This window comes from Cryptotermes secundus, unplaced genomic scaffold, assembly GCF_002891405.2.
Source record: "Cryptotermes secundus unplaced genomic scaffold, Csec_1.0 scaffold782, whole genome shotgun sequence".
Lineage (NCBI taxonomy): Eukaryota > Metazoa > Arthropoda > Insecta > Blattodea > Kalotermitidae > Cryptotermes > Cryptotermes secundus.
Window position 1 is genome coordinate 88,099 of NW_019739973.1, and position 24,458 is coordinate 112,556.

A 24,458-nucleotide genomic window follows, 5' to 3' on the forward strand; every position below is an offset into this window, starting at 1 on the left:
GAGTTATATAATGCTTGGAGTTATAATTCCATTTCCCCATACGTCTTCATGACGTGGTATGTAATTAATTAAACACCGAGAGATCCTCACCTTTACATTTATCCAAGTTAATTTTGGAAGTAATTTACCTTTCTGACCTCCTCTGTGGTCTAGTGGTCAGTGTTCATGGCGACAGATCCAGAGACCCCGGGTTTGATTCCCGGTGCTACCCGATTTCCTGAGAAGTATTGGGTCCGGATCGGGGTCCACTCAGCCTCATGAGGATAATTGAGGAGCTACGTGAAAGGAAAAGTAGCGGCTCCGGTCTAGAAAACCGAAATTAACGGCCTTGGGGATTCGTTGCGCAGACCACGCCACACCCTCTATTCGCAAAAGATGGCACGAACTTCGCCGACAAGCGGCGGTCGCTCGATTAGTATACTTCGCTCGCAGACTAAAGGTCACCTAGTTTTCCTATTAATTTACCTTTATCCGATTAATAATCCAGTTCTGAAGTCCTCTCTGTAAGATACATCCAGTCATTGGCAATACTTGATAGCTATTTAATAAGTTCTGAATTGCAGAATTTTACTTCTCTGGACCACGGTTACTTCGAAATATACACGTACATACCCGTCTTCCAAATAGACTAAATACATTGAAGCGTGTGATGAATGTAAGCATGAGAACATCTTATATTAGATAAGGCGTTTGAAAGAATTGAGGAAAGCCCCACTCCCGTAAGTCAAAATAGCCAGCCTTAGGTCCAGTCTGAAAAACATACATTGAATGTGAGTTAGACTTGTTGCCGTTGTCTCCTGACTGTAATGGGTCAGTTTATCACATATAACTGCCCTTAAACACTTTTCAGACCACGAGAGCACTAATACATGAAATTTTATGCAGCATACTATATTTGTTTTATTCCTTTGACACACATTGCTGAAACTTGATGAAAGATACAGGGCCCTCCCCTATTATTCCTATACTATCACGTAGTTTATTTTTTATTGTATTTAACGGAGATGTCTGTACGCTTCTCCAAGTATAATTAGAATGATCAAGTCAAGGAGAATGTGTCGGGCAGGTCATGTAACACGAATGGGGGAGAGGAGAAATGCATATTTTATATTCGTGGGAAAGCAGGAAGGAAGGAGACCATTGGGAAGACCAAGGCGTAGGTGGGTGGACAATATTAAAATGGATCTCAGAGGGATAGGATGGGATGGTATGGATTGGATTGATCTGGCTCAGGGTAGGGACCGCTGGAGGGCTCTGGTGAACAAGGTAATGAACCTTCGGGTTCCATAAAATGCTGAGAAGTTCGTGAGTGGCTGCACAATTAGCAGTTTCTCAAGAAGGACTCAGCTCCATGAGTGAGTCAATATCAAAGATTCTCAAGTGGGTCCTCTAGAAGTTTTTTATGTAGTCACCAAATATTTTCGTGACTCGCAAGTAAAATTTTTACTGAAAAACATTTACAAGTTTTGGGACGATTTTTCTCATCTCCCGTAAATTTATTGGCTATTTTCTTGCGTTTATGTTGTGGGTCCGTGCAACTCGGCAGCAGCACTTCACCATTGCTTGGGAAACAAGTAGGGCGAAAATCGTCTTCGATTAGTTCTGAAAGAACGTGCAGTGAGCATGTTTACACGGAGTTATATTCCAGGCGATAATACTCTTCATAACCACCGCTGTGAGAACTTCACATACTACTTAGACTATACAGGGTGTTTCACGACTTTAGGGCATAACTGCAGGAGGTGATTTCCTAGGTCTTTGTGATCAAAATATTCATATAAACGTTTTTCCGATTTTGGGCGGTTACGGAGTTATGACCGTTTTAAACTCAGAATAGAAGGTAACGATTACTGACAATAAACAGAACAAAATAATAAACCAGCATAATACATGATACATTTAAAGTATGAATGTAAAGTTAACTTCGTGAAATTACCTTTAATTTGGATTTATTTGTGCTTAAAGCTGATTTTCGAAAATGTCAACGCCGGCCGCAACACAGGCTGCCGCTCGGTTGTGAACCGCGCTGGTACACACCAACCCACCACGCCTTAGGTACCTCTCAAGTGTCGATAAAACGAGAACGCTCTGTCTGTAGCTGGCTAAAAATAGTGACCTGCCAGATGATAGACGCGGTTCACAGGAGGGCGTGTACGGGAATGAACAAACGGTCATAACTCAGTAACTGTCCAAAATCGGACACATGTTTATATGAACTTTTTTGATCACAGAGACCTAGGAAGTCACCTCCTGCAGTTATGCCCTAAAGTCGTGAAACACCCTGTATGTCCGGACTACACGGCGTTATGTCTCAGAAGATTGAGCTCTTCATAGTCACCACTTGAGGATCCCAGATCTTGCAAGTAAAAACTTACTCCGCCCACTTAATACCCACGCTCCTGCTGTCACCCTGCTATGGACCTTAACGTACATCTGAGTTGCAGTACATTGCATATATCTGTGTAGAAGAGAGGAAACCAACCTTTGTAACGTCACTCCGAAGGTGCACTTGCCGATATTTCATGGTAGTGTTAATTTTCTTCACAAACAATCCTCGCCAACTGATAAAGGAGGAAGAAAAAGAAAGGAGTAGGCAGATGAACGGAATAAGAAGAAGCAGAAGTAGGAGTATGCTACCTGAAGTAGAGAAAACAGATTGCGTATTTTTGTTGCCTGCGAAACTTAACAAACCAGTTCCTTATTTCGAGTGTGTCAAGCAGTGCTGGATGACTCGGCCTGATGAGTACAAACCGTCCTACGCGTTCTGCAGACAACCATCGGGCACTTATCGCCGTGAAACTATTTTGTAAACTTCCCTGTCTGCAAATAGGAAACAGCGTGGTCTCCTTGACCCATTTTGAAGCCTACGACGGTTATTTATAGCGTGCAGTATGTTCTTGTAACAGTTTGTTTTTATATTTAATACGAAATGGAACACGTGGTAGCGTAGTCGGTTGAGGCACTGTGCTACAAGCCGAAAGGTCGCGGGTTTGAGTCCCGATGAGGCGGAGTTTTTCAGTTTACCTAATCTTTCCAGCTGTATCATGACCATGGGGTTGACTCAGCCTCCAACAGAAATGAATTCACGATTCTTCCTGGGGGTTACGGGGCGGCCGGCGCGTAAGACTGACAACCTCACCGCCATCTGTGAGCCGATTGTCTAGAAGATGTGATAGCCTCGACTTCTCACAACCCTATGGGCCTTCACGGCCTGTTACAGGGATAGCTTCGCCGTTATTACCTTTTTACATAATACTAAATTCGTAGCTTGGAGGTTGGACTGTTGTTGTAGTCGTTTTTCATATGCTTTGTCATGTCGATTGTTCTTTGTTTCTTTGGTTATTTAATTATTACTATTATTTTATTTAAACTGCAAATGGGTTTTTACCCGGTGGCAGTGATACTGCAGTAAGACACAACACACAAGAAACACACCACACTTAAACAAAACACAGCATAAAGAACTACATAAGCAATAGAGAACGCCGTGTACTCGTATACTGCGCAGGCTGTATAGCGTCGAATAAAATGAGATCAATGTTATGAATGAGGATAGGGAAAGAATTGGATATTACCTAATTGAAGGTACTGGCCCGCGGTTGGCAGTCCAACCGAGATTCCAGTCTGTTGCCCCAATAGAAGTCGAGCGTTGCCGGTACACCAGCCTGCACGGCTTCTCCAGCACGGGCTATCAGCCCACAGCTGCGGTTGCCTCCTCTCTCTAGACTAGCAGCGGCTGATTGATTGATAAATTTTAAATTGTCCTCGTGCTTCATTATTACGCCATTAAGAGTGGAGTGGAGGTAAAACTCCACACATTTGCCGAATGTCGCAGTCAGATGGATAGCAATCATTTTTATGCGGGAAATAGCGAAATCGTGGCCCGGAGACAAGCTAGTTTGACCAGGTTTTCGTGGATTTCCTCGAACTCTTGAGGGAAGTGCTGGTACAGTACCTCAAATTACGTAGTCCATGACTGATTTGTTTCACACCCTTTCCAATTAATTATATGTTAAATAAACCATAAATAAATTAGGTTTTTAACCTGAGCAATATATAGTAGTGAATGAACAGTTTCACGCCCTGTCTGCTTTACTCACAGGGATGGAGCTCCTGGTACCCATTGAGTAAGACGTTGGTTGGGCCCCAGAGTCAGTATGGACGCGGTGGTGTCCGTCCTTTTAATTAGAAAAATACCGGAATTATAAACATATATAAGCCACACCGGCTTTCCCAAGCTACCTCACCACCCTTCATATAACACTGTATTTAACCTCAGATAAGGAACGTCTTTAGGTAAGGGAATTTCGCTAACCCAGATATGACCGGAACATAAGAAAGAAAGTTTTGTTTGTACACCTTGTAGCTAATAAAGGACAGTACAGCACACATTGATGTGTTTGTAGTAAGTTACACCCCGATAATAAGTTCTACATTAACAAGGCCTGTATAGTTGATGCAGTCTTAGTAACTTTCATTGTGTGAGAAATATATTTTGAATGCATCGATCTTTTAAATGTAAGACACCACATATACACGGCGCCAAAGCCCAGAAGACTGCTTTCTTCAATCTTTTAAATGTTTCTATTGGTTTCTTCAACTTTTATGTCTTTTTATTATGCCTCCACGTTCCCTTCTTTTTTATTCATCTTATTCTTCTACCGCACGTTATTTTGCTAGGACTTCTTCTTTTCTTATGAATGCACTTGAAAATTATTGTGTTTTTCTTTCCTTCTGCGACTTTTATTTTTCCTTTATTCCTTTCTCTTTCTAGTCTTCTCCTTCTTCATGTTATTCGTCTGATTTATATCTTCTTTCAGTTGTACCTTCTTCTGCTGCTACTTATGTTAGAGATTATACTTGCTTGTCTGTCAGCCTCATTGTTAGATCTAAGATAATTAATCCCTTTGACAAACAGTAGAACTCCTGGGATAGAGAATTTCGTTTGTTCATAACTTGCCACATTTTTCCTTTGGACCAAGAACATTTAAAGCACATGGCGTCTCGTTCTATTCATGCCTACGCCCCCTTCACGAGGTGCATTTCATCTTCACAAGCGAGGCCCTGTTCATTGGTAACATTATGGCGGTTTAACAGATGCAGGGTACTGGTGGAACTGCCGTTACCTAAATAGTTTCAGTTTCGATTTTATTTGCTTTGTGTGTGTGTGTGTTTTGAGAGTCACGAAGAATGTTTGCATTTTAGTGACATACCTGTCCAGCTAACCAGACACTTACTTACTTATGGAGCTGTGCCCTTCTTGAGGAGAAGCCAAATCTGCAGCTACTCAAGAATTTTCCAGAATTTTATGGAACCCGAAGGTTCATTACCGTGTTCACAAGAGCCCTCCACTGGTCCCTATCCTGAACCAGATCTATCCAGTCCATACCATCCCATCCTATCCCTCTAAGATCCATTCTAATATTGTCCACCCACCTACGCCTTGGTCTTTCCAGTGGTCTTCTTCCTTGTGGCTTTTCCACCAATATCCTATATTAATTCCTCGTCTCCCCATTCGTGCTACATGCCCTGCTAATCTCATCCTCCTTGACGCTAACCAGACACACGTGTATGAGATATCCGTCTGGTTTGCATAACCTACTGAGTGACTGGGTGAATTATTTCGTCTAGGAATTTCGTATTTTTATGGGAAATTCCGTTTAAATTCAGTGCAGCTTATCCACATGAGCCAAGATAGCTGAGTCGGTATAATTACTGTGCTACATTCCGGACAACCATGGAATCTGGGGTTCGATTCCCGGCAGGGGTATAGATTTTTTCTTCTCCATAGCGTCCAGACCGGCTCCGCGTTCCATCCAGCCTCTGGTTCAGAGAGTACCGAGTGCTCTTCCGACGGGGGTAAAGCAGCCGGGTGTGAACTGTACCTCCACTCCCCCCATGCATCTTCATGGCGTGTCTTGTAATTAAGCATCTCAACTTTACCATTTACCTTCTGCGTCGTCTCCACAAAACACCAAGGTGCAATTAACATTTCTCCTTGTAAAGTTGGCAGCTTGTCTGACAGATGTTTTGTGTGTTGTGAACAGCGCACGATGGAGGTTACGGCCTCGCTGCAGACATCACCAAGTCACCAACTGCGAATCTGTTGGCCGGCCGATGTTAGGCCGCTCGAACACTAGAATTTCTCACGAGTCACACGTCTTTTAGACGATTTTACAGGATAAGGTTCTGGAACCGGTATGGCTAAGTTGGTATGGCGACTAGGCTACGGGGTGGACGACCGAGTATTCGGGTTTCGATTCCTGGCGGGTATAAGGGGTTTTTCTCTTCTCCATAACGTCCAGAGAGGCTCTGGAACCGAACCAGCCTCCTGTACGACGGGTACCAGGGCCTGTTTCCCCGGGGGTAAGGCGGCAGGGTCGTGAACCTGATCACCTCCATGTAGTGCCGAGGTTAAGAGTGGTGGAGCTTATCTCTACTCCTACATACGTCTTCATGGAGTGGTGCTTAATTAATTAATTTACTTAAAGGCGACTATTAATTTTGTCGGGTTTATCAGCGGGACCCAGCTTTCAGACCGATATCAGTAAAATTATACATATGTGGTATTTTTTGTATATTTTGATTCAGCTTGATGTATGGTATTAGGCCTATCAGAAATACTGTATTTTTCACTGACCTTAATTCATTTTAAGGTCTGTGTTATTTAATGGCCTTACTGAACTTCTTTGTGAAGGCCTACATTTTGAATCTTATGATTGGATTTGTTAAAATTTGCGGAGCCAGAACAACGTGGGCGGTATAGTGATTGGCTATGGGCCAGACGACAGTGGTTCGATTCCTGCCACCACTTCCAGAACGATCCCCTCCCCTATTTATTGCAGAGGTTAATTCATGGATCTGTACTTCCACTCTCCCATACGACTTTATGGTCTGATCCTAATTAAGCACAGGATCGATCAACTTTGTGTTCATACGTAAAACAGTATTCATACACTACGTAACTTCTGGTATGTATTTTTTGTTTCAGGTTACAGTGATTCATACGTTATGAAACCAAAATGTTTCGGGCTGTTGCCATGCTGCTATTTTCCATTTATCTGAAATCAAGACATAAAAGTAATCAGGCTTATGTATTTCGCCTATGTTTATTACTGTTCAACATTTAAAGGCTATATTGAATGACGTTGATGTTCTTACCGTCGATGTGTTGGTATTGTTCAGTGTAGAGACTCCAGGAGCCATATTGTTGTTGCGTCCAGCGACATGCTATTCAAACGAAGTTTCACAGAAATCTGTACCGCATGCTGGCTGTCCTTAATGGTTTTCCGTGGTTGCCTTTCCATAAAAATACAAAGTTCTTATTTTAAAATAGTCCACTGTCTTCCCCCCCCAGACCCTTGTCTGTTCGCCATACATGAACGCGGTCCCATCTCGTTTGACACCATAATGACATGTGTAGGTGAAACAGCGTTGTTAAAAAAGCAGGCACTCAGTAAATCAGTGCAATCTCTCAGAACATTAAAATACGCTATTCCAGTTGCTAGTGTTTGTAATTATGAGATGATGGTTTTTGGAGTGACTGGGGTGAAGCTGTGTGTGATGGCGTTCTGAGTGACGGACTGACCGAGTGGATGCAACAGGAGCGAGACCCCACCCCGCTCTGTCTCTCACAGCTTCTCTTCTTCCCATCGATCCAAAAGCTGATGCGTTGTTGCCATAGGGACGGGATACCGCAGTATCGTGCGACCCAGAGAGGTGACTGGGCCTTCTTCCGGCATGGTTCCATATGAAATGCAGGCTTATCTGTTAAGTGACTGTGTGAGTCATTAACTGCTAATAGAACCCAAAGGTTCAGCGTCGCTTCTTTCAAGCGGATATGATCCTGAGCCAGTTCAGTCCCGTTCACATATTAACATCCATTTTAAGCAAGACCGTTTTTAATATTGCCCCTTAATCTCCTTAATCGTTGAAGTGGTCGAGCTGACGTTTCCCTACCAAAATTCAGTGTGTATTTATTGTTTTCCCTCATCCGAGTACCGTTATGTCAAGTCCATCATAACCTGCCAGATATGATCGTCTTTATCAGTTAGTTACAATTCAAAATTTTGCAGATAAAATATAAAGTTGTTCCAGTGTATAATTAATTAAGCACAATGCCATGAAGACATATCTAGGAATGGAGGTGTAGCAGCTCCAGCATTCTTGACCTCGCCACTAGATGGAGGTGAATGATCGTTTTCACGTCAGCGGTAAAAATTGGATAGGAGGCTGAATGGGCCCCAGAGCTATCTGGAGAAGTGAAAAACTCTTGCCCCTGCCAGGAATCTAACCTCGGCTGCCTAGCCCATAGCCCGTCGCTATACCGTCTGAACTATTCGGGCTCTCAATTTTGTAAATATTTTTGTAACTATTCTATAGGTACAGTTTGACCACTTGACCACAGTGTGGTTTAACCTTCCTCGAGACCACAGATGTAGAGAGTTTCTTCCCCTCCACATCTTCCTTTATACGAGTAAACTAGGTTCATTGGCCCGCGCCAATTCATAATTAATTTCAGTGTTTGTCAGTTATTGAAACAAATGGTAGGAGGACTTGATCGAACGGCCTCTCCGCATAAGTTGTCCATATTCGTAATTAAGCATCTTGCCTTGAGAACATATGAGGGGTTGGAGGTACACTTCCACTTATTCTTAACATCGGCCCAGATGGAAGTGAGTCGTCAGAGTACGCCTGGCACCTCTACCGCGAGGGAAGAGCCTCCGCTGTCTAACTGACAAAGAGGCTGGGTGGGCCCCAAAGCCGGTCTGGACGCTGTGATGAAAAACATCTGTTGTCCCTGCTGGAAATCGGACCCAGAGTTCTCGGTTATCCACCCCATAACTTTGTTGCTATACCAACTCAACAATCCCGTCTCCTAGATAAATATCCGCGTGGGACTCAAACCCGTGATTCAAGTATGTAGGCGGGCAAGATAATATATGCATGCCTTAGAACGAAATCGGGGAGATTACTTCTGCCAAATTATAAAAGTGAATAACTGTTATTTACGGTGCTAACGCGTATGTTTCATATTACTTTCTGCTCTTTTGAATCTCTTGATTTAACCTGTGAGTTCAATTTTCTTTCGTACTGTGATTTAGGAGCATACTTTATGACAACCAGTGGTAGCTGGAAGACCAGACTTTCGATTCATGGCAGGAGCTCCAAGGCACTGCTTTTTGTCAACCTTTCTCCATGGCGACTTTCATTTCTATTTAAATTCGAGTCCAGTGGATACTGGGTTCTGTAGCAAGGGATGAGGGGGCCAGAGTTTAAAGCTAACAACTCCTCTCACTGTGAACTGGACGGAGTTGAATTCCTGACGATAACGTTAAGATATTTAGCCTTTTCTTTTATAAGAAAAACGTAGGCTTATGGTATCCTATTTGTGTATTCATTTCTGACATATTTGCACCAATTTACGGAATTTAATAAAGCTTCGTGTGAATACCACGCCACTAGCGATTACGCCATATGAATTTAATTTCTTGCCATCAGTAATACCAATGTGGTGGTCATGCAAAATCTTGAGGTGGGACCGATACCAGCGCTATTGAATGCGGGGTTCTGTTGTTTTGAGTGATGGTGTAGACCTCTGAAAAATATGCAACTTTTATTAAGCACTGTTTAATATGTTAACATTAAGAACATGGCAGTGGTGCAAAATGTTGTCTTTGTATGACAAATTTAATGCACCAGTAATCAGAATTAGTGTGAGAGAAAATTTTGCACGGAAATGGCTCAGTGATTATATAATTAGTAAGTTTTAGCGCTCATTGGCTTGACTATATACAAGAATACATCATGTAAGTGAAGGTAGTAGTTGTAAATTCTTCCCAGAATTTCTTGTTGTCTGTGACATCATCATCTCTCCTTTTTCTGCGACATGTTCCAAACAGTTGTGTATTCAGAGTCTGATAGGGTTAACTGTATGGCAAACTAATTTTCGTCTTTTATGTCCTACACTGATTAGACTGCATCTCTTTTAAATTATCTCCCTACATCTCTGTATGTGGTTGGCGTGCAGTGAGGTGCAAGTTTCGGGAACGTGTCATTGTTGATTCTGTTTAAGTGGTTTAACCGTATTTCTCTCTAGCCTTCTGTTCTTCCATTTTGTGCATTCTCTTCTATAGTTTTCATTTTGTGTAATCTGGTACATGAATAGTTCCTAAATATTTTCAGACACCATTTGAATTTTGTGTGAAGCTAATTACCCACCTCCATCTACTGCTTTTGTTAAGAATGTGTGGAGTAATACCTCCACTCATCTGTATGTCTTCATGGAGTTCCCTTTAATTAAGTAAAGGGACAGCTTGACCTTTCTTATTCTTAACCCAAGTTTTACTTCCATATGAAGATGGGAGCTACATTCACTTTATAAAAGTTGAGCTTGGTCTCTATCCCTGCTTATGGTGAATCAGGGAAGAAGCAGGCCTCTATCAAAATTCATCCCTTGGCATTTTTTTTTTTCTTATTATTACTGCCTGACCAGCTGTGTGGTCCATTCAACCTCCTGTTCATTAGTCACTTGGTGTCTTTCCACAGAGATAAAATGGTCAGCTTGAAGCTCCATCTAGGTTTTGGGTTAAGAATGGTTGTGCTTTATGTGCACTCCCCTGTAGTTCTTCACGGGATGGTGCATGACAGCAGAGACGGCTTGTACATTAACTTGCCCCTATGCCCTGCAGGAAATATACAAGGTTCTGTTCTGTTCTGTTCTGTTCTGTAATATCCATTGCTGGACATCTAGGGTTAAACAATGGGAATAATAAGGGAGATTGTTATGACAGTTATAGTATCATGTTTTGGGGTAATTTGCCACATAGTAGATATATTTTTATAACCCAGAAATGAATTGTAAGAATTATCATGAAAGCTAACGCAAAGGATTCCTGTAAGGAAATGTTTAGTGAACTTGGAATTTTAACTGTTTACTCCCAATACGTTTTTTTAACTCTTATGTTTGTTGTAAAGCATAAGGATTTATTCAGAACAAATATTGAATTGTATAAAATAAATACTCACCAAAAACTGGACTTTCATGTTACTTTAGTAAGTCTGTTTTTTTTTTATTGCTAGTGGGTTGGGACTAAGTCCCTTGTACTGCAGCCACTTCTGGTTTAGTAAGTCTGACTGAAGTTCAGAAAGGAGTATATTATTCAACTCTCTGCCCCCCAGTATCAAATAAGTTGCACATGATATTAATAAATTTAAACATAAATAGAGAAAGTTTCTTATAAAAAACCCTTTTTATGCTGTTGAAGAGTATCTTGATAGGAATAATAAATTTGATCTTGGGGTATCCCAGTGATTATAGCTTTGTGTTTTAGTTTGCATTCATTGGTTTCTTACATATATTTTAATTGTTATTTATCTCATGTTAAGACAATCTTATGTAAATATTTCAATGTAATCTACTGACATTTTCTGTATCAAATGGTTATGTACCTGAATGGGTCGATGAATGATAATAAAAATAAATAATGAAAATGATGATATGGTTTTGATGAAGAAGACTTTAATGCTGCTGGTCAGGGCACCACATCAGTTTTTCTAGCAGGGTCGTGCCATAGCTCAAGCGGTTAGTCGCTGGCTTCCCACCGTGGCAGGCCATGTTCAGTCCTGGGTCTGGTCATGTGGGATTTGTGGTGGACAAAGTGGCGCTGGGGCAGGTTTTCTCTGAGTACTTCGGTTTCCCCTGCCAATCTTCATTCCACCAATTGCTCCACAATCACCCTCACCTATCATCTGGGGCTGGTACAATAGGCCAGAAATGGCTGCAGTACAAGTCCCAGCCCACTAGCAATGAAAAAAAAAGCCTTGTAATAATGTCATGCTTTTTTAATTTCACTAATTTCATTGAGGTACTGCTGGACTATTTAAAACCATTGTTTTGACTTCAGAAATTGTATAGTGTTGGCTGACATGCAGATATGTGTGAATATTGAGCAACCTGGAACTGCTTATTGAAGTCAGTAGTTTACAAACCAGTGACTGTAACACCAGTCTCATCTTTCTAAAGTCTCTGCTTTCAATAGTATTATAAATATTGCAGCTGCATAAGCTGTTGGAGTTACATTACTTTCAGTTTCTGTAGCAGAACTTCAGAAATGTATAAATACCATGAAGAAAGCAGTCTTCTGGGATTTGACACCGTGTATATGTGGTGTTAACCGTCTGCTTTTACTGGTTCTCACGGTCTCTTCACTTGCAGATTTCTTATATTTTTTCTTCTACCCTGAAGATGGAGGCGATACGTTCCTCCGAAACGTCGGTTAACACCACATATACACGGTGCCAAATCCCAGAAGACTGCTTTCTTCATACACACCGCCGTGAAAGCCTCAAATCTTCTATAAATACCATATTACATGAAATATAAGATGCACGTTTTACACATTTCTTCCCCATTGAAAAATTGAGGTGCATCTTAATTTGATGAATGTGCAACTTTCTGTTTTAATTTTCATAAAACCCACATTCAAAAACTGTACGCATCTTAAATTTGAGTGCAGGTTATATTCGAAGTAATACGGTATTATTAAAGTCATTGAAATGTAAAATAAGAAGTTGGGAATACACAAAATATGGATCTGCGTTTCAACGTAATAATAAGCGGTGAACTGATGTGATTTATTCATCTCTGTACTGCAGCATGGGTCATATCTTGTCCTCACCAGCACTTTCTCATTCATCTCAAATATATTCTTTTTCCTGTCAGTAAAATGTAAAAAAAAAAAAAAGGTAAAGCTGTCCCTGTAACAGGCCATGAAGGCCCATAGGGTTGTGAGACTTTGAGGCTCCCACATTTTCTATGATAGTTCGTGCACAGGTGGCGGTGAGGTCATCAGCATTACGTGCTGTCTGTTCTTTATCCCAAGGAATATTCTTGGTACTCATTTCTATTAGAGGCTGAGTGGACTCCAGAGCCATAGTGCAGTTGTAAGGATTGAATGAATTAAAAAATCCAATGGCCTCATCAGGAATCGAACCCATGACCTTCCAGCTGGTAACATAGTGCCTCAACAAACTATACTACCATGTGTCCCCGTCAGTAACATATACCTTTATCAATTTTGCTTTTGGTCTCCCACCATATGTTCATCAGACATATTTATTGGACTGTACATTGTGCATCCCAGTAAAATACCTAGCCCTATTTTACCAGTCAACTCTAAATATGTTGACAATATTTGAGTCATTGAAAGCTGAATATAACCCTTCTTTATGTCATGTCTTCTTCACCATTGACCATTCTCATCCTTTCTGGGTGTGCATGTCATCAATTAATGCAGCTAGAGACATAACATTTATTATGTACAAAGATAACTGACATGTAAGATTGTGGACGAACCTTCCTTTATAATGCAAGGAAGTAGCAATACAATGCATGACAAGGCAGATTTTTGAGGTCTTGAATCCCATAGTCCCATATTTTGAGTGCAGAATATGAACTGTGTCTGGAAATACTGTGGTCAGACACCATGAGTTGAAGTAAATAGGGAATGTAAAATATTATCACTGTTACAGGCCACCTAACACTGTAAGTGCAATTAATTCAGGAAGTAATGGGCTTGAAGTGAAACACAAAAGACATGCAGATTTTTGATGGGAAATTTGCCAGGAAGAAAATTAATAAGGGGAATGAAGAAATAAATGCAGATTTTGGTGAACAGCCATTTGAAAAGTCTGAGAAATTGGATGTGATGATTATATTAAAGTGGGTCTTGAAGATGTAGAGTATGTTATGATATTGTGAACTGGGTTCAGTCTTATTCAGGATAATGTCCAGTGGCGGGATATGAATCTGTTGAATACTGTTGAATCATTAGGTTTTATTTTCAGTGAGTCAGTTTGTATTCTGGAGAAATGGAAGTCATCCTTTAGAATTATAGGGCTAATAATGAAGTGTTGCTTATAAATAAATGGCTTGTTGTGTTTCAGAATCCTGTGGCACATTGCTGGTCCGAGCAGACACACCAAAAACGCAAGTTCTGTAACGTTTGCCGCAAAAGACTGGATGACAGTTTATCCATCCACTGTGAGGGTAAGTATGTAGCAGCCTTTGAGCTAATTTTGTATGCTCCTTTGCCTCTGATGTGTGCCTATAGCAAAAAATACACATTGTTTCTCTTGTGATGTGTTGGCGATGAATCAAGTGGAAACAAAATCACGAAAAGCTGGAGATTAATGAAGCAGTTTTATGATTTTTACAAAGATTTCTTTTTGGGTATTATAATATTGTAATATTCCACAGATTTTTGCCAATTTGGAATTGAATTTTCAATATGCCTTACATTTCATTCAACAGATGTCATAGAAAACTTTCTTCAGCTGAAATTGTAATAGAAAATTTCTTATAATCTAAGGTTTCGAGGTTTTCATGGCAGCGATTGTTTAGATGGGAGTTTCTGTGTTCTTAGTGGCTCTGAAGTGGACCATTTTTCTCTTTACCATTCATATTGGCCTGGTTCAAGTTCTGTGACCTCTCCCACCTGACATGAATCTAAGTGACCAAACTGTTATTTCCTGTTTGTACACACTTCAACGTTGAAGATGGAGGCATTGTATTGCTCCAAAGTGTTGGGATCCACCTACAGGACTAATTACTTTATCATATGAAAATCCTTGGGTCCTGGTTAGAGTCCTGGAGCATCAACATAGGTTTGAGACTTTATAATACCATACCTTTCTTGGCCTTTCTGAGAATTTGTGGATTTCACTTGATGCAAAATAAGTCAGCTTCTAGGCATTTGTGCATGGATGTAAAAATACTTAAATCCTTGTTACAACATGTCATTTTTTATACTCAGAATATTAAATATAATGTGACATGACACCTGAAAGCTGGAATAGTGGAGCTAGAGTAGACGTTCATTACTAGGCTTCAACTTGGTAAACAGGTTCTCTCAGCAATGAATAAACAAGCAGCAGTTGAGGTATTGTTGAGCTATAACGATGGAAACGGTATTTTCTGTTATAACCAACCCGAGGCTATGTACTGAGGATCTGAGACCAGCTGAGATAGAATTGAGGGAGCCCCTTGAGATGGCCATCAACGTTCATTGAGAAGAAATGGTCAGAAAGGAATTAGGCTGCGTGAAGAAGACTTCATGTGGGTTGCAGTTACAGTGAGACTGGTATAATTACTATGCTGAAATCCATTGCCAGGATAGTGAAGGCTGAGAACCCCAGAGTTTGTGTAATGGTGAACTGTAAAATGTGTAGATTAGTGATAGTGCTGTATTACTTGTGGTTAAGAATTGAGTGTATGAGGTCAGTAAATCCAATCATCCATTTCAAAACTCTGCAATCAGTCACACATCCCTAATACATGTAACAGTATAATTAATTGAAAGATTCAAAAATGAATTCCTCACACCTGTTGCTGAACTTTTGCATATGTGTACTGCATTTTGTTGACTATTAAGTGAAATATTTATTTTTTCACTTGATGACTGTATACAGGAATGAAATTGGATAATCACCCAAATGTAAGGTCCCAGAAATACAGAGTATAGGGTTCATTAAAAAGAAACTCAGGCTGTTGGAATGTAAATCAGACCTTAGCGACGAACTGGTACATAATGTTTTCCTTAATTGACTTTCAGTAACTGAGCTATTGGAAGGGCCTCAGTTGTCATGTGGTCTTACAAACTGAGCCCTACCTACTATGTCAGTGTAAGGTGGAAACTGCCTGTGCTAGTCAGTGCAAGATCTTTAAATTTTGTATGGTAATAGATCTCTCAGAACTGTTTGCAGATTTATTAAGGTAATGGTAAATAATGATATACCATCAACGTGCAGTATTTTAATGTTATGAAAATAATTTTTGAAACTTATGAAATTTGGAAATTGTGAAATATAATAAATATATCCACTGGTAGACAGATGGTATAGGAACCAGGAAAATCTAGTCTTTCAGAACCCAAAACTGCACCTTGACCATGATCATTGCTTTCAGTGTATAATTTAAATATTTATATACATACCTTGTTCACTTCCTCAGTTTCTGTCATCTGAATTACTTACAAATTCTTAATCTCTTATTTTTCCAGTATGCGAGTACTATGTGCATACAGACTGCCAGGATTTTGCCGTAGCAGAGTGCAAGGAGAACGCAACGTACCTGCCAGACAAGGATCTGTCATTAGTGCATCACCAGCATCACTGGCGTGAAGGCAACCTTCCTAGCAATTCTAAATGCATTGTGTGTAAGAAGACTTGCTGGTCAGCGGAATGCTTAGCAGGGTTTCGTTGTGAATGGTGTGGTATGACGGTAAGCATTATTGCTTGCATTCAGCTGTTCTAGATCAGTGATCTGCCAGTAAAAATTTGTTGTGGCTATATTTTTGAACAGAATATTTGCTGTTGCCACATTCAGAATAATTTAGCTTTGCTTTCTTCAAGAGCAGAGCCATTTGCCATTGTTCGTTCATAAAGAGATGTAAATTGACATTGACATGTTCATAAACATGATATGTGCTGTGATCACATTTATGAATACAGAAAATCAAGTCTGACCACATTAAGTTTTAATTAATATTTTGTAATGCATACTCTAAAATACATAAATAGTTAAAATCATTACATGTTAAAAAGTATTTAAGTAGTGAGTTTACTCCAGGACATGAGGAAAGGACCTCAATATTGGACTGAAAGCTGATAGCATTTCAAATGTTGTTATGTGTTCTGACTTCTTAGTATGCTTCTGGGAAGTAAGTTGAGGCTGCACACATGACCGTCACTGCTTTAGCTGTTGTGATGATAAAGAGTGTGGAGTTTCTATAACTGATAACTGTTGCTTATGGCATTGCCCTGCTGCCACTTCTCATCCACCTCCTCCTCCTTACTACTACTACTACTACTACTACTACTACTACTACTACTACCATTGCCATTGCCGCTGCCACCACCACTACTACTGTTATTATTATGACTTTCTAGTGGCATTGTATAATGTGCCTAGGAAACTTGAATTAGCTTTCTGATTTGGAGCACTAAGCTTAATATGAACCTGTCTGACTGAGTAAGATATGAGGTTCTCACGGAAATGTTTATGAAGAGGTCTGTCTTCTAGTATATAACACTGTGTAGTCTGTTGAAAGTTGGCTGATATTTTGGAGGAATATGTCGCATTTACCTTCAGGGTTGAAGAATAAACCAAGTTTATTATTCTTTCAGTGGACTATTTATTTATTTATTCTTTAAATTCAATAAATCCTTTTGCCCAAGCCTAGGATGTAGAACAAGTCACTATTAAATCAAAACCTACACAAGAACAGTTCATAAAATAGAACTCAGTCACATACAGAACAGTCTTAAGACAAAATTGTACATAGGGATAATCAAACCACAAAAAAGTGGAAATTGTTCAAGTTATAATCAACTGAACTATAACCTGTAAAAGCTTACACAACACAACCATAACATATACATTTCACAAAATTTCAATATTAAGGTATACCAAAAGATCAATTAATGAATACAAATATAAAATATGATAATTACATATATCTTATGAGATAAAATAGATCCATTAAGGAATACAAATATAAAATATGATAATTACACATATCTTATGAGATAAAATAGCTGAAGATGACATTATAGATATTTTTGGTCCTAGTATGGTTACTTATTAATACAGGCAATCAGCTGAGCACCCAAATCCAGTAAGATGTACACCCATCAGGTAAGATGACAGAAAAGACAAAAGGTTGACGCAACATAATAAGTTATACATTAAAAACCATACAAAAGGTGTCAAGATTACCGTCTCTGTCATACTTGTATTGAAAATATTCATTTATAAAATGTAGTGTTATGACCCAGAAGCTAGAACTCTTCTCTCTGACAGCTGGATAGGAGAATATAACAGATCTAACTCGTATCCTGGAGGTACCCAGTGCTTTTGTCCTACACTGAATTCAAATTTGATTTATAATTTCTGTACAAAACACAACTGATGTTAACCTTCATCTCCCCAAATTCACATTGTATTTACAAGATATAATTAATTCTGTAATGAAGAGAAGGCAAGGCAACTACCTAGGCCCACCCATGTGCACTGTGCAAACTGAATGATTTTTGGACAGCTGTTACTGTTGTCGTTGGTACAGTGAAGCTCATTGCGTCTAAATGAACAGCAGAATGGTCAAGGTTGACCAAGTCTGTACAACATTTGCCTCATCTCTTTGTTGGAGAATAATACATACTGCAAGGCTTTTGAGCCATTGTATATAATTGCCATTGGCAAAGGTAGAAATAAAGTTGTCCCTATGCACCACACCATGAAGGTATATAGAGTTGTGTATATAAAGCTTCATACATTCTTAACTTTCATTCTGTATTGGCTAGCTTTATCCTATATCTACTTTATCCATAGTTGAATGGGAGGCTGCATGGAATCTCTTGGTTTTACAGTAGTAAGTAATGAACCAATGGAGTTGGGCATCTGAAATTTGGTGTGGAAATAGATTGATACACATGACTACAAGTTCCATATTAAATATTATTTTTAAATTAGTAACTTATAAAAAAGAAACATGGTGTGAACCTTTGATGCTTTATGCAGCATGTTTGAAGTTCCTCCCAAGACGAAAATAAATAAAGAAATGACACTTAATGCGTTCATGAAATCTGTTTGTAACAGCTAGGGGCATTCAAAATATAAGAGTGCAGAGAATGCATGTGGGAACTCCATGATTTCTGATACAGAGTACACATTTTTAATTTTGTTTCTATTTGTCTGTTCCTGTAGCAAGTTTGAGTTTTGTATAAGGTCATAAGGTCAATACAGCAATATAACAGTTCTGTTATGGCCCTGAATTGGCCACAAATAGGATCTCAAGACTCTCAGGCTCATATTTTTGATATTACAAAATTCTTTTGATCATCCTGTGCACTAATGATAAATCAGAGGACTGTAAATAAAATTATTGAGAGAAAGGTCTCTGCTTTTCTCTCAATCTTTGGAGTAATGCTAGGGTGCTGGCTCTTCATTGTTGTGATTTGTATTCATTCATTCATCAGTTATCTGTCAGACAACAGGTCCACAGTCTCTTCCAAAACAGTTCCTCCACTTAATGTGATCTAGAGCTTTCTCCTTCAAATGAGAAAATCCTCTTCTGTCCCCAAGGTCATCCAGCATCTTCTTACGTCTTCTTCCTCGTCTTCTGGTCACTTCTATCCGCCCCTCTGTCTTTCCTTCAATAACTTCTTTTAGGAGGCAGTTTCTGCATAAGATATGACCAATCCAATTAGCCTTCCGTTTTCTTATTTCGTGTAGGATATTCCTCTGCTCACTGACTCTAAATAACACTTCTCCATTCTCACATAATCGGTCCAACTTATCTTCTCCATCCTTCTCCAACACCACATTTCGAAGCTTTCCAGGTGTTTCTGATCTACTGCCCTAAGTGTCCAGGTTTCAGCCCCATACAAAGCCATGCTCCAAATGTAGCATTTCACTACTTTCTTTCTCAAATTTAAGTCCAATTTGCTAGTAAAAAGCTTCTTGCTTAATGCAGCTTTTGCCATGGCAATCCTAGATTTAATTTCACAAGTACACCTTCCATCATCTGTTAACAAGCTACCCAAATAGCGCAAAATTTAAACTTGGATTACCCTTTAATTATGAAGAATACTACTGTATCATCTGGGATGTGAAGTTATGTAGTCAGTATGCTTACTTGCTTGCTTGGCTTGCTATTTGACCTGAAGATGGAGGTAGTACAGTACTATGAAATATTTGAAAATTTATGTCATAATTAGGGACTGGATTTTTATGCCCTAATACTCCTTTAAATATGTATGCATTTATGCATGAAAAACTTCTGAAATATGCACATGAAAATTTATACCAAATATTAAAATTGATTTTACACATACATTATTTTAAGACCAACAAATCAATATTTAAGTTCATTTTATGTAATCACTGAATGATTCACTTGCAATAAAAAGCTATGCTTAAATACAAATCATGCAACAAAGCCAACATATTTCATTACAAATTTAAAAAACCAATGGTACTCACATTTAGCTCTCCAAACTTTCAACTTCTCTTCTGTTGCAGTTCACAATTACTACATGCTTTAGGTTTTCCATAGTTAGTCGCCTGCTATTGTCTCGTAAGATGTCCTTATAGTGAGTAAAACTTCTTTCCACCTCACAGGAACTTAGGGGCGCATGTACAAAAGCTGCTATTTGCTCCACTGTTAGTGATTTTTTACTTGGCATTTCAGTACGTTTACCGGCTAAAATTTCTTCAGTTTCACAGATTTGTTCATATCCTGAATTTTTTGAAAGAATGCTGTGTACTTTTGCCTTTACTACCTCACCAACTCTTCCAGAAACCGAATTCAATTTGGAAACAGTGGTTTTGACCACACTTAATGACTGATACAAAGTAGTATTGCTATTGCTTGCCTCCAGTGAGGAAATGGCGGATGGAAGATGAGAGAAGTGAGCAGATATATAGGAAAGATTAGTTTCTAGTTCTGCGTTTTTTTCTACATCTTGGGCAATTTGAATTGATGCTGCACTTTTGGGATCAAATGTATTCATGACATTCCTAACTGTTTCTAAATGTTCGGTATAATAACTCGCTGCACACAGCCATGTGCCCCAGCATGTTAAAATTGGTTCTGGCGGAAGTGGAACGCTCGGTAGCACTGCTTTAAAGGCTTCTTTTCTGTGTAGTACTTTAGCAAATACCTTCTTCACAGAAGACACCAACATGTCAACAAGAGGAAAATTTGCAGGAATTGTTTCTGCAACATGGTGCAACCCATGGGCAAGGCAAGTCAGATGTACCATATTTGGAAATGTAACTTTAAGAGCAGTGCCAGCTTCTATCATATAACTTGCGGCATCAGTCACAAAGAGCAATACACACTCATACTGAATGCCATTCAGCCATAGTAAATTCATGGAATTTATAAAAAATTTGGAAACTGTGGAGCTATTTGTGGTTTCAAATTGCTCTACCGCAAGAAGATATGGGGTAGATCGTTCATTCTCATTAAGGAATCCAGCTATACAATTTGTAATAAACCGTCCCTCACAATCTTGTGTTTTGTCGATTGATACCCACACAAAATTATCTTGAATCTTATCTCTAATGCTTTCAGTTGTAAAATTGTAATGCTGCTTCACGTAATTTTTGCGCACAGTAGATTCATCTGGCACTTTGCACTGTTTTTACTTCTCTATGAAGTTTCTCAGAGTAGGATTGGTTAGTCTCCACAGTGGAATATCTGCTGCTAAAAAGGCTTCGCATAAGTCAAAGGAAAAATGTGAAAAACTATTGTTAGAAAATTCACTAAGCAATTTTTGAACAGGAGCACTTTTCATGGATTTAATTTTAATATTCTCATTATGTATATTAGTGTTCAAATGCTGCAGCACTTGAAAGCGTTTTTCACAACCAACTGTTTTCTCACATGCTGGGCAATAAAGAACTTCCTTATCCGTACTTATCATCTCTCCTTTGAACTCCCACTGATACATCTGTATTTTAATTTTCTGACTTACTTTCACTTTCGGCATGAGTACAGAAAGCTAAACAAACTTAACTACAGACTAGTCACCACTAATGTGAATGGCCCCCAGCTTCAAATGAAGAAGCGTAACGAACCACATGGAGACTTCGGAAATAAATAAGTGAAGTCCCTTCTCGGTTGAATAGTATTACGTTGATAGCGGCTGCATGTGAACGCTTCCGACTAATCTCTTCGCGACCACTTTGATGGTACGCGGATGAGGCAAGTTACATGTACAGGGATCGGGGAAGTCCCATCCTGGGTATCGCATCAGAAACATGAATCATGACAAAATGTTAAGTCAAATATGCAACATAGTCTAATACGGAAAAGAAAAATTTTATACACACGACCTTGATTGGAAATTTGAACATAAAATTAAAAAATATATATGATAAACATTTTAGAAAGGAAATATGCAGTATAAATAGAGATCTTCGAAAATATGATGCTTGTTCATAAAACAGGCAAAATATGCATTTATATGCATCATCAAACCCTGTCCAAAATTTAAGAAATGAAGTAATTCATACATGTATTGAAACTAGCATACTTTCTGGTTGCAAGAAATAAATATGCATTTGCATTAAAATCCGGTCCCTAGTCATAATGCATGGTGTCACATCTCAGAAGTTAGTATTCTTTGGAGTCACTTATCTGAGATCCCCAAAGTTGTGTGGAACACAGTTTGGGGCAACTTATTTGCATATAATTTGCTTATAGTTTAATTGCTCATTCTTCTTAGAATAGAACACAAAGGTTTGGTACTGAGCTACAGCTCAGCTATATATATACACGTAGTTCTCAGACACCTTTTTCACAAGGAGCATCTTAGTGTTATCCTCCCCTTCCTTTTCATATCCTTTCAGGCATCCTCCAAGTGGCTGCTTTTCAAGATGTTTCCTCACCAAAATTTTGTGGGCATTTATTCTCCATTCTGTCTTAAAGATACTTGTAACCCAGTGTAACCTCCTTTATTTTACCACCATACTGGCATGTCTTTCTCTTCTCCTCCTAGCATCATTTGCACAAAGGTCTACAGTTCTTTCTTTCCATAGTCTTTCCTCTTCAATTTCTTGCCAACTATTTCCTCTTTACTTGATGTCTTCCATTGCTTAGCTAAACCTTGTCCTGGGCTTGGTCTCTTTCCTTTAAATTTTAATTCTAATGCTGAATGCTTATCAGTACTGCATTGCCCTCATTTTGCTTCCACACTCTCTGTTTCATTTCCTCAGAATCATGAGATGCCCCATTGCTTGTGTGCCATATCATTTCTCAAACTGTGAAAATGATTCATTTGTGTGATGAATGATCAAATGGTGCAAAATACTGTTTGTATTGTATGGAATTCTAGGATTCCATCCTAAAAGATTTTTTTCCTGGCTTAAAGAAATCGTTTTTTATTTGTTGATACAAGGAAAGGATCTGAAAATGTGCTGTATACCCACAGACGGTAATGATAAGAGCCAGAATATTAGCATAGTGACTTTTAATTTCCTTTGCCAGATCTTGATTGAAACAAAGTTGATCATTACTTAGGTTGTTTATATGTTTCTTTAGAAGCAAATGCTGGATGAAATCTTAATATTTTCCATAACTTCCTCATTACAAATCCTTACCTGTTTATCATTAATAATCATCTTCCCATTTCATAATATGCTATATAACCTCTAGAAACATTAGAAGATAATCCTCCAGCCATCTGGAAGATTAGATTGTGGCATGTGTAGCAGCACATATCTACCTCATTGGCATAGTTAGTTCTTTGGTAAGGAAAGATTTAATTATCTTTGTTTGCATTTCATTCAGCAATCTTCATATTCAGAATTATCATTCTAAAGGGTTTTGTGTTTAATGTGGTAAGTTTGAGAGAGATGGCTGTGTCAGAAGCTTTTATCCTGTTGCAGTCCCATGCAGTGTGTCACAAGCAGATCACTGGAGAATGTACATTTGGAAATCTGGAACCTATCTACCTGCCCCCCCATGCTGTCAGCATACCTCGCACTGAGGTGCCCATGGAGGCCATCATTGGGGTGCAGGTTCGGCGTAGAGAGACCATGTCCCGTGAGTATTCATGCCGTAAGTGTTGCTGTCAACTAACATATAGATGACAAAAACAAAGAATGTTGTGATAATAACAATATAGTTGTGGTGACTGCAGTGGATCATTGGACAGTGATAGTCCACCATCAGATTTATGTTATTTTCTGCATCTCATATCTTTTATATGCATATTGTAGCAAATCCTTAGCATTACTACTGCCAGATCTATAGCTACAGGTTGCGCAATCAGTGCCAGACTGTTTCATGAAAATTAAGTAACATTTTTGTGTCCAAGATAGGAAGTGTAAAATACTGAAAAACAAACATTTGGTTATGTCATTTCTTAACATATTTATTAATGATATACAGTAGAAATACAACCTTTCCTCAATTAATGATTTTACTCATGAGGAAAAGGTGAAGAGATTTTTTTTGTGTGTGTGTGAGATTGCATCCTGCTTGTGTCCATCATTGAAGGTTTTTGGGTTATTCATCACAAACTGTATCATAACCTTATGGTTTATTCCACACATCATGTTTCAGCCTCTTAGCAGTCATCATCAGATGCGACACTTAAATATATTAAAAATCCACATTGTAATGCAGCGAGTAATGAAATATATACTTGAGTAAAGGTGTGAGAAAACTGTAAGATACTGTTTTACTAATATACATGATCATGTAAAAATTTTAGTCAGGTCTGACAATTGATAGTATTTACACCTTTACTTATGTATATATTGTTCATTGCATTACAATGTGTATTTTAAATATATTTGTATGTTGCACCTGATGGGTGACATGTAGTCTGGAATAAACTATAAGGTTTTGATACTGTTTGTATGACTGTTTACCTGGAAACGT

The 24,458-nt window shown here is 39.0% G+C and overlaps 1 protein-coding gene across 7 annotated transcripts in view; it reads left to right on the forward strand.

Annotated features, from left to right (window-relative positions):
* Positions 1-24,458, forward strand: part of LOC111872221 (diacylglycerol kinase theta) — a 138,013-nt gene that overhangs the window by 49,368 nt on the left and 64,187 nt on the right. For 4 of the 7 annotated variants that reach the window (XM_023865886.2, XM_023865884.2, XM_023865890.2 and 1 more), the window contains exons 3-5: positions 13,948-14,050; positions 16,062-16,282; positions 23,459-23,630. In XM_023865886.2, the coding sequence (XP_023721654.1) occupies positions 13,948-14,050; positions 16,062-16,282; positions 23,459-23,630 (496 nt within the window). The remainder of the gene's footprint in view (positions 1-13,947; positions 14,051-16,061; positions 16,283-23,458; positions 23,631-24,458) is intronic. The other 3 variants (XM_023865885.2, XM_023865889.2, XM_023865888.2) reach the window with 1 other exon arrangement.